At 33.7% G+C, this 12,038-nt stretch overlaps 1 protein-coding gene across 1 annotated transcript; it reads left to right on the top strand.

The window, feature by feature from the left end:
- Positions 1–8,817: 8,817 nt before the first annotated feature.
- Positions 8,818–10,368, top strand: LOC133295476 (organic cation/carnitine transporter 3-like). Its single transcript, XM_061494316.1, has one exon. It carries the CDS (start codon positions 8,818–8,820, stop codon positions 10,366–10,368), a length of 1,551 nt encoding a protein of 516 aa, XP_061350300.1.
- Positions 10,369–12,038: the final 1,670 nt, after the last annotated feature.

The following is a 12,038-nucleotide window of genomic DNA, read 5'->3' as shown; positions in this document are numbered from 1 at the left end:
ATATTCTGCAGTAATTGATTTGGTGAAGGATGTTTGGAGCTGTTTTGGGGTTGGCTGACAGATTTGTTTGTCCAACTTCAAACGGCGATATCCGGAGAAAACAGGATCGAAATACCTCGTGTGATGGCTCATTAGAAAGGTAATTAAGTCCCGTAAAAGATACTAAAATATGAGATGAACACAAAGAAAATTGCGAGGATATGAATAAATATACAGAACCACGTTCGGATAGGTAGAAAACGTAAGATTGATAAACTGGCTAAGCGGGTTTATGGGAACCCCTTAGTGACTTGTATTAAGTAAAATAAGATATAAAAATAGTTTAAATAAGTATTCCGCAAGAGTTTACAGTTATGGTCACAACTTTTATTTATTACGTTTTTTTACGGTTTTAAATGCTCGCGTAGTAAACGGAAAAAGTTTACTCGCATTTTTATAAATGAATTGTTGTGATTGTAACTGCGCTTAATATCATAATTAATGTTAACAATATCGGTGTACAACGGGCTGTTACAAATCTCCCTCCAAAACAACCTCTGTCTCCCACCCTACCAAAACTAGGTCTACCTCTGCTGCTACTGAGAGCAAGAAAAGAAAGATGTATGCATCATCTCCCTCAAAACCATCCACAGCCAGAGGCGAGAGGAGATCTCAAAGAATAAGAAGGACCTTTAGCAACTAGCTTTCCAAAGGAACAGAGGGAACAACCGCTGACAAGTCCATTGACCTGTTTCAAGCTGAAGAGGAAGAAGACGACAAAGAAAAGAGAAAGAAGTGACTCCGGAACAACAAGAGGATTCCTAACAGGAATCCCCTCAAAAATCTTTCTCTCCTATTTCTGACTCCCCTGATATCCCATTCCATACACATTCATGCCCACCATAACAAAAGTCTCCTCAGGAACAGCAGAGAGGAGACAAAAAAGAAGAAAAAAGGAAGATACAGAAGGAGGAACAAGAACGACTTGCCAAGGAGGATGAGGAAAGAAGAAAATTAGAGATAAAAAAGGGTAAGGCTATTGACCCTAATCCTCCAAAGAAGAAAAAGGTGAGAGTACCCAGGACAATCAATTTGGGAGTACCCACTCATGTCCCTACATTTCCAGAGGATGAAATTGTAATTCGTCCCTCTTCTCCTACTTTGTCTCAGAGCACCCTAACTGAGCCCATAAACATAACACAAATCCCTTCCACCTCTCAATCCACACTTTCATCAACCCCAACAAATGCAATTGACGTCCCACTCATCCAAACACAAGTAACACCTGATTAGACCCTCACGACTAGAAAAATAAAAAGCCCTCCAACAAAAGAAGAAAAACCAAAGATCCTATCTAGGCATAGCCCATAAATGTTAGAAGAAAATCAGAAATAGGCCTTGGATAAATCTTTGGAATGATGGAAACAGAATAGAGGAGGCCCTTCTTCAATGAACTGGTGTTCCCCAAGAGCATATAGACCAAATCACATCCGATATCAGTGAGTTGAAGGATGTTGTTAACAATATTTCTTCTTCTTTTACTTAGTTTTAGGAACAACAATAGAAGAAAGATAAAGAAATCATCCTAACAATCAAGGGGACAATAGCAAGACAATAAACTCAACCTCAAGCCCAAACCCTCAACATCTCGTGCTGCAAGGATGAACAAACTAGACCTGCAAGCTATGTTGTTTGGAATTCGTCAAGCTGCATTAAGCCTAGAGAACAAGCAGAAGTTGAAGATAACTAAAGCTGGAGGATCCCTTCAAAAGCTCCTTGATAAAAGATGCTAAGGGAAGGAAGAAATCAGAGGAGCTAATGAAGGTCTTTGGAAATTATCTCATGGAGTTTAGCAAGGAGATAGGCTTGAGGTTGAGTGAAGTGAAGCGACATGTTAAGGATGATGTTAATGAGAAACTTGCACTCAGGCATCATATAGGCAATCATACTAATATGATCTCTTATTTGCTGACTGGACTTGAAAAGTTGTTCTGTGAAGCTCAAGTCACGAACGTCATAGTCAAATAAAAGAAACTGCTACTCTTGAAGGAAGAAATAAGAAAAAGAGCTATAGGGGAAGAAGCCAAGCAGTGGAGGGAAGAGTAGGAGGGAAAAGAAAGAGAAAGGAAAAGGCAAGAAGAAGAAGAAATAATGATGAAGACAAGAGAAAAAGATGGGGACAACTCTGAAACATCAACCGTACCCGCTTCTATCTCTATACTCTTTACATTTCTACATTTAATTTACTTTAATTTCTGCAATTTTTTTATTCTAGGATTTTGATTAATTTATTCTTTTGAAAATTTTGCTTTGATAGGACTATGATTTTTGTTATTTTATGAAAATTATTGTTTGAATTTTTAGTTGTTAATGCTTTTGTTGCGTGGAACGAAATACCTTACTTACTATTCGATGCTTTGAATAATTCATTTGTTTTAATTGTTTGTTTATTTGAAAAAAGAAAAACAAAAAATATTTTAGTATTAAGTAGCATTTTGAACTCAGAAACAGATATTGTGAAAAGTGAGAAAGAATAAGTTCAATTTTGATCTTTAGAATTGTTAAGGTTCTGATCTGAGTGAGGCTAACAAGGTAAAGAACGAAAAGCCAAACACTTAAATTCTTTGAGAGAGCATTCCGGAGAATTTTTATCTATCATCCCCGAACTTGTGTTAACACTATTAATATTGCAGAATCACTTAGAAGACTTCAACATCACAAGGGCCATCTTTCAACTAAGCTCGAGTCAAACAACCAATGTTCGCATCATTCCATAGTCACCCTCATCCAAGCTAGAATATTCATCTCATTCAAAACCATCCCCCATCATCATGAATTCCATCCACCAGAGTAATGAACGACAGAAGGTAAAGCTATCAGGAACACCAATAAATAAAGCACCAAAAAATTTCGCGGAATGTCAAAAAAAAATATTAAGATCAACTGCTGACAAAGAAGGAAAAAGAGATATGTTCCTTAAAGGGAAAGAAGAAAGCAATCAGAAATAAAGGTGTTCCCATAAAGTCGCAAGAGGTGTTCCTGCGAAAAAAGGGATCAAATCGTTCACTGCTCTAAATTACCCAACTTACAAGCACTTCCACCAAAGCTTAAGCGCCATTACAAGCCTTAAAAGCCCCTTTGATTGAAGAAATCAAGTGATTCATTGCAAAGTAGAGGCAATCAAAGTTCAAGGAACCATAAATCTTCCGAAACAATGAGTGAAACAGTACCCATGAGTGATTGGCAAGATATGGATCAATAACTCTGTATGACATTGATTAAAATCTATGAATCTATTTCTGTATGAATTTTGTTCTTTGATTTATGATTGTTGAACTGCTTTTGGATGAATGAAATGACTTCTGCATTGAGTTGTTCGAGGACGAACAAAAGTTAAGTTTTGGGGTATTTGATGGGACAAAATTTCCTTTCCATCCGGTTCATTTTTAGTGAAGAATGAAAGTCGTTCTGCCTCTTTTTAGTATGTTTGGTTATAAATATTAGTTTAAATGCAATAAGTGTTAGTTCGTGTTAAGGAACGACTGCCAACATGGAATAGTGAGAGAAGAAAGAGATAAAAGAGTGATGAGTTGTCCCTTACTTTTGCTTTTCTATTCAACTCACATCTTCTTTTTGCTTTTCTGTAGAGTACGGCTGCAAAGCGCACCAAAAAGGACAAACACGCACAACAAAGCGAAATAAGGACGTCGCGATATATAGCAGAGCATGACAAGAGGTGGGACGCATCTGAGTGTCAAAGGATCATCCTTGGGAAGGCAGAGCAGAGGAAACAACTCAACTCCAACCATATCCACCTTAATGTAAAGTCCATCGTCTGATCAAAGAAAGGAAAAACATCCTTGATCCTATGGTGCAGGGAATGACTTGAAGTAATCACTAGATTGTGACTGTTTTCCCAGTATGTAAATGGAAGATCAGACAAAGGCATAAGAAGGTTTGGTATGCAAGTTTAGTGTGAAGCAACACCCTTATCTTTTCTCTTCTCCATTAGGTCTCCTCATGAGCAAAATACAATCTTTCTCCATTTTTTCCTTTACTGTTGTATTTAATCACTATGTATTGAGTCTTTGAGTCTGTAATTTCTCTTCTACTATTTCATATTCATAAACTTTTCTCCCAATCTATTGGTTTTTAAGGCCTAATACTAGTATGGTTGGATTGGGATGATGGTTTACATGAAATTTAGTGACAAACTTTGTGGATTTTGGTGAGGTATTGTGTGAGAAATCACAGCTTGAAGCTTGCTCCTATTCTCCTCCATGGCCGCGGGTTTGTGCTGGAAAAAGGGAAGGAAAGTGGATGATGAATAATGAATCTTAGGTGGCTTAAGTGGACTTAAGTGGGGTGGGGCCCACCGCCACCTCACGCGTTTCAAACCCGTTTGAATTTCCCTCCGATTCCACTAAACGTCCATAAATTTAAAATCTATTTAGAAACTCTAATTTTTAACATTAACCACGGTCCTTTAATTATACTTGATCAGATGAATCCGGAGTTTTCCGATCGTTCGGAGAAAATGCTGTTTTAAGTTGTTGCACGCACCGTTGGCACGCTTCCCCAAACTAATTTACTTCCATCAAATTTTATCAGAAATCGTATTTCCTAGTTTTATAGACCATTTATAGCTCATATTTAAAACCTTAGAGCTCAAAACTCAATCGGCACGTTTTACGGTACAATCATACCGCGATATTTTTACCCGGTAAAAACACTATTCACTGATTTTTCTGAAACTTGTCTATCCACTCAATTTTTCGTTCTGAATCCATTTCTAATGTTCTTTTTTATCATCTGAGACCTTCTACTAAATTTTCTTCCTAGGTTGTGTGCGTGGCTAATTTACCGTTTTGCCATTTCTTTGTTTTTGGCCTTTTTATTCAGGATTTTTCACTAATCCTTCTCTTTAATTCTCATTTAATATTTTAATATTTAAACTTAGGAATGCGAGGTGTTATACCGGGCCACCCCGCCTGCGAACACGTTTCCCCCCTTATATCTACTGTCTAACAAAACCCTCTTTGTATGGTTAAGATAATTAGATTTATTACTGTAAATATTTCAGAAACAAATATCTAAATAAAATGAACAATCATATTGTGATAAATAAAAGTGCATCGAAACAAAATGAACAATCAGCACAACATTTAATTTTTTTTTTTCATGTATATTAATTGATTCCATTTTGTAGCAAATTTTGTGAACGGTTGAAACAATAAGACAGGATCATATTGAATAATAATGCAAAGGAGAAGATTCATTGGTGGTTATATTTGAAGAATGAATTATTGAGTACATAACTATATTTGTTTTGCATAACAGTCAATGCCTATGAGTTGCAGATTTGTTTGTGGTTGATATTCACAAGTTCCTTGTGAATGTTGTAGCCTTTTAAAGTTCAAAAATAGCACAAAATATCAAGATAATTCTTTTTTATTTCACATAATTCTCAAGTAACAGGTTTGTTTTTTTATTTTTTGTTCCTTCATGTTTATACCTCCACCATAGTACCGTTCAGAGCTTAATAACAAGATGAAGGTGTTGATTTACCGGTGCGATGATTAACCAACAACGGCGACAACAATTTCGTTCTTTTCTCCTGGACATCGCACGGGTAATTCACTAATATATATATATATATATATATATATATATATATATATATATATATATATATATATATATATATATATATCATAACACGATTATTTCATTTAAAATGACACAAAATTATGTCCTTTAAAATGATAAATATTTTTTTTCTTTTTTAAATGTTAAAAAAGTGTAAATTATAATATTTTTCAAGTCTTATAAAAAGAATAAATCAGAAACATATTTTTTAATGTTGTTAATAATATGATAACGTGTTATTATTAATTATTACCTAGCGATAAAGTGCAAAACAATCCTTGTTAAAATATTGCTAATACAAATAACTGCCGGAGATTATGCGTTCGAGAGAAAATGATTTAGAGTTGCTTGTGTCGGAGGATATGAGTTTGAGAAAGAAGGATTTTGATACGCTTGAAGTATTACACTAACATATATCAAGTTTTGAATGCTTAATAATGTTATCTCCAACTTAGAAAAATTCTTAGAGATAATACAAGCTATTGAGCTTCAGTCCATATAGACTCAAATAACCACATTTTCACCTATATATTGGGCTTGTATGTAAACCTACTATTAAACTATATTATTAATATATCCAATAACTTGAGATATTACAATAAAAGAAAACCTTAGAGATAATGCAAGCTATTGGGCTTCAATTCTTATATACCCAAATAATCATGTTCTAACTTATTGGGTTAGTATATGAACGTATTATTAAACTATTTTATTAATATATCCAATAATAATAACACTTTATTTTATAACTTAATGGTAGTTTTTATGTAAATTAATTTAAATGCTGCCAAAAATTTAATTATGCTACAGTGATGAGATTAGATTTAACATACAGATCTTTCTGGAACAAAATATTCGTTACCACGTTTATTATCATGTTTAGCACGATAGATAAAATACCTAAACAAAGGGGTAGCTAGTTTCCGCGTTTTAGCCAACCCACAGCGCCCATCGATCTTGTAATCCTAATCGCCGAACATATCAATAATTTCGACGGCACAACGCTTACGAGCTGGTGGTTTGAAATTGTATATTATTTTGGATCCCATGATAACTTAAAATAATGCTTGAAATCACATGGTTAGAAGAAATGAAAGGATTCCTACCATTATATTTAATTACTTTATGATTTCATGTTGATCTTTAGTTGAATGCAGTCACAATTTGCAGCTCAAAGGCGAATCTTGTACGCGTCAATGAAGTTATTAAAAAGTATATGAAGTTTACGTGGGAAAATAAAAATCTGAACATATCAAAAGAAGCAAATTGTCACGTTTTTATCTATACGTGATCTACGTTTATATCATTCATACGACGATAATAGCCACTCGCAGAGTTTAAATTTGAGCTCGGGCCAAAAAATTATATGTGTATTTATTTTTCTTAATTTTAGTTAATTCATATCATAATGTATTTAATTATATTAAATACATAACATATGAGCAAGCAGCACAAAGAAGAGTTATAATTTTATTAAATATTTTTTAATTTTACTAAAAATAATTTTTTTTTTATACAAGTGAAAATTAAACACATAACCTAATACAACTTACCCAAATCTTTCACCAAAAATATTTTAAATTTTACATAGGGCCAAATTACAAATTATAGCTCAGGCCAAATTACAATTTTAATCCGGGTTAAATTATAATTAATTACATAATTATATATAATAAGTACAATTTGTTAAAATTTGACCCGGGCCGAAGCCACACCCACAATACATATGGCTCCGCCACTGATAATAGGATTATAAAAACAAAATATAAAGTATAAATAACTCGTGAAATAAATGGGTTAGTTAGATAATGTTAAATACCTGAAATAATTTGCAATGAAAGAGTTCACGAGTCCACTATTTTGGTTATTTCATGAGTTTGTCTTCGTTTTTAAAATTTTCATTTGTTGGCATATAACGCAATGTGTCTTAGCCACGCGATTATAGATAATTTTGATATAAAATTGTTATATGTATAGTTTTGCTGGGACAAATAAGTAATGAGAACAAGCGGGTGTATAAATGTATTTATTTTGGACGAGGTTGTTATGCTTTTCAAAGAAAATATCTTTTTATTTTATAAAAAAATAAAATATCTTTTTTAACTTTCACACTTAAAATACTTATGTTGTAACATTATTTTTTAAAATGTTCTTCTTTCTTATCTGTGGGATGTTAGTTCCTTTGAAAGTGAATTTTCTATGTTATTCTTTTGTGATATTTTAATCGGTTTATTGTTTTGTGATTAGTCTGATTCGAGATGGATTCTGGGATTAAGGTTTTAAACCTCTCTCAAAAACGGTACTAGAGAGAATCAAATACACGTTCTTATCCCTACCGACTCAATTCCATGACGACAACTGAGCTGCCATCATTTATTTCAATATTATCTTTAAAACTACTTTAGGTTTGTACTTTCATATATTTAAAAATATATATACTTCCTAATGTATTATTTAAAATAAATGTTAAGAAGTTAATTTATGGGGACTTGACTTCCCGAACACATAAAAAAAATGATTTTTCAATGCTAAAAAGAGGAGGATATTTACAATACCAGGATATTAATAATAAAATTTACTGGATTATTTTTTATCAATTTTAATAAGTAATACATTAAGTCTGCTGCCTTAATTTAAGAATTTAAATTTTTATGTTAAATTTATTCTTTATATAATATCAAAGCTTCTGTAATCAAATATTATAAATTTTACTCTCACCTTATTTTATTAATAAACCATTAAATATAATGAAATTTCTTAAATAAATAGATAGGTAGCAAGTAAGTGTATTGTCCACTTTTAAAGTTCAATAAACTCTATATGAAAAAATATGTTAAAAAAATAATATAAAACTATTAATATAACATACAGCTAATAATAAGCTTTTGGATTAAAGTATTTCTTTACTTGAAAAAAAATTTCACAAAACAAATACAGTATTAACATATCCTTATAAGAATTAAATTTCTTTTCACGATTTTTTTTTTTTTGTTTACAAAAAAGAGAATATTTTAGAAAATAATATTATAATATATCACTACAGGAATTAAAGGGAAAAAAATTATTTTCATAAAATAGCCACCATTTGCTTGAAAATAAATTAATAACGAAGAGTGTAGACGACCTCGATGGTCCTATATAAATACACATCCCTAAAAGTAAAGAGTTATACTAAATATTCTTTCCTCAATGGCAGATTTAACCCCTCTTCTCAACCAACCAAACTCTTCTGACGCAGAAACACCACCGACAACAACGAATAAACACCTTCCTTCACTTGGCTCCACAGTAGAACTCTGCATAGGGGAATTCAATTGGACCCAATTCCTCCAAGCTGTTCTTGTTTCCTTTGCTTGGCTCTTTGATGCACAACAAACATTCGTAAGTGTGTTCACAGATGCACAACCACAATGGCACTGCACAGAACAGGGTGGTGATTCTTGCAACTCATCCACCACATTCTGTAACCTTCCAAAAGATTCATGGGCATGGAATGGACCCACACAAGCCTCAATCATATCAGAATGGGGCTTGGAGTGTGAGAATTCCATCATCACAGGCCTCCCAGCTTCATTGTTCTTCATGGGGTGCTTAGTTGGTGGTGTTGTTTTGGCTACATTGGCTGATTCATCACTTGGTCGTAAAAACATGCTCTTTTTCTCATGTCTCTTGATGTCCCTAGCTTCCTTGCTAGCAACCTTTTCTACAAACATTTGGATCTATTCATCACTTAAATTTCTATGTGGGTTTGGCCGTGCCACCATTGGAACCTCTGCTCTTGTCCTAGCTTCCGAGCTCGTCGGAAAACGGTGGCGTGGCCAGATTAGTGTCATCGGATTCTTCTGTTTCACTATAGGGTTCTTGTCACTCCCTGCTATGGCTTACACAAACAGGGGTTCTTCATGGAGGAATCTTTATTTGTGGACTTCAATTCCAACCATTTTGTATTGTGTATTAGTCAAGTTGTTAATTCAAGAGTCCCCAAGATGGCTTCTAGTGCAAGGAAGGAAAGAAGAAGCTGTGGCAACTCTGAAATGCATAACATCAATTACTCAAAGTAACCTCAATTTGGCTATTGATAACATGTCCCACAAGGCGGAAAATTGGAACGTGGATTTGTACTCTGCCCTTAAGATTTTGTTGCAAAAGAAATGGTCTTCAAGAAGGTTATTGGCTATTATGGCTATGGGTTTTGGGATTGGATTGGTTTATTATGGTATGCCACTAGGCCTTGGAATCTTGTCCTTTAACCTTTATTTAAGTGTCACATTTAATGCCTTATCTGAATTACCATCCTCTCTGCTTACCTTCGTTCTAATAGACAAGTTCAATAGGAGAAGTTCACTCTTGATATTCACTATCCTAAGTGGTGTTTTTAGTGTGCTTTCAGTCATGGAAGGGAATATGCAAATTGGGTTTGAGTTAATATCATTCTTCAGTGCTTGTACTTCGTTTAATATCTACTTAATTTACACAACAGAGTTGTTCCCAACTTGTGTGAGGAATTCGGGGTTGTCCATGGCGAGGCAAGCGGTGGTATTTGGTGGCACGTTCAGTCCATTGCTGGTGAGTGCCGGTAGAGGCAATAAGATCCTTTGTTACGGGGTTTTTGGGTTGGTGATAGGTTGTAGTGGATTGTTTGGAGTTTTCTTGCCAGAAACAAAGGGGGGAAAGCTATGTGATACAATGGATGAAGAAGAAAACAAAGAGAAAATAGCATGTGACATATTATTGGCCTAAATTAAATTCTACCCGATTAGGTATGGTTATGAAATTGATGGTCATGTATTTGTCAGTGTAACCCTGTGGAAAATAAAAATGAAATTGATATCTTTGGCAAAACCTTATGTATGTGGGGCTGTTCTACCGGCTTAATTCCAGCCTGTCATGTTCCTACAAAAATGAGATTTATTAAGTAAAAGTGAAATATTTAAACTATTAGTATTAATCTAACATAGGAGACTGGCTCATACTAGATTTATTAAGTGTCACAATTACGCTTTGATGCATATCTAGATTTGAATTTATTTATTTTTAATTTTCTTCGTAGACTTCAGCTCTAAAAATGAAAGGGAACCAACTTATATTACATGATATTTCTTTTAAATCTAAATATAATCTAAAATAAAAGTTTGATGAATTTAAAGTAGGCGATTGCCCCACCTTACCTCTCTCTAGCTACACCACTGAATAGGAGCATAGTAGAAGAGCCACAAGTTCAAGTTATAGCTTTCAACTTGTGAACAAAATATGGAGGAACAAGTGGCTAGATTGAATCTGAAATCAGAATGAAATTTGTACTGAATGATATTTTGGTATCAAATTTGAAATCGAAATATACCTCTTTCACCTATAAGATCTGATGTCTATTCAGGTATTCTTATCCATTTATCATCCCATGAGCAAGGATATATTGACAGAGACTAAATGTGCAGGAGGAATATTCTCAACTATGATTTTGTGGTTGTTTCTTTGTTCTTCTCTATATTTAATTTCAAAGAAAAGTATAGGACAGAACTGCTACCCTGCGTTGTATATGTTAATTTTAACTAATGTTACACGGAACCTAACAAATTTGAAAGGGTGGTCTTTGAAAAAGTTAGGAGAGTTGGGACTAATCATTCGTCTAAGAGCTAATATCAATCACAATTAGTTGTAGCACAAATTCAACGGAATTCTGACTTTCAAATATTTTATATACAAAGAGCTATTTTCTTAGCTATCAATATAAACATATTGTTGGGTATTAATCATACTTCACAATTAGATGACAACTCTTGTTGGCGGGATGCAGAGAAAGCCAACGGGAGTTTCACTCCCCAATGAGTGGGCGGGGCTCCAGGAGCCTCTCGCTTATTTTATTTTTTTTGTTTTCTTAGTAGTTTGAGTTTGAACCCATAAATAGCTACTGTTACTTAGAGTTTATAATCCTATTTATATTCTCCTTGTAAACCGAGTGACTTGTGACGAATGCGGTGAGAAGAATATAATACATGCATATTAGACAGCCTATATTGGGTGAATCAAAATAAATTGTTGTCTCCTCTTATATTCCATTTCTCTCTTTTAGAAAGATTAATATTAAATTAACTTTTTCTTTTCCATATCCGAGTTAATAAGAAAAGACTAACAAATGAAAAAAATACTAATTTAAAGTTAACAACTTGGAAAAAGGAAAAGAATATAATCAGCTCACTAAACATTAATTGCTAATTATTCCACTCAACCTCCCTTTCAATGATGGCATTAACTAACTTCTGATTATGATTTAATTTGGACTTGATGTCTTCATGATTAGTTCACATTTCTTGAATCAGCCCACTAAGAGCTTTTTTAAACTTCTTGGCCCTTGACCCTCTGATTGGCCCATTTGGTAATTGTACTGGATCATTGGTTGTTGTCTCCTTGTT

Source organism: Gastrolobium bilobum, unplaced genomic scaffold (assembly GCF_033153095.1).
Source record: "Gastrolobium bilobum isolate Gb01-03AN ecotype WA unplaced genomic scaffold, APGP_CSIRO_Gbil_v1 utg75659, whole genome shotgun sequence".
Classification (NCBI taxonomy): domain Eukaryota; kingdom Viridiplantae; phylum Streptophyta; class Magnoliopsida; order Fabales; family Fabaceae; genus Gastrolobium; species Gastrolobium bilobum.
The sequence above is the reverse complement of the archived record's forward strand: the minus strand, read 5'-3'. Positions and strand labels throughout refer to the sequence as shown.

Excerpts from the sequence above, each read along its gene's own strand:
- LOC133295476 (XM_061494316.1), top strand. The coding sequence starts at position 8,818 with ATGGCAGATTTAACCCCTCTTCTCAACCAACCAAACTCTTCTGACGCA.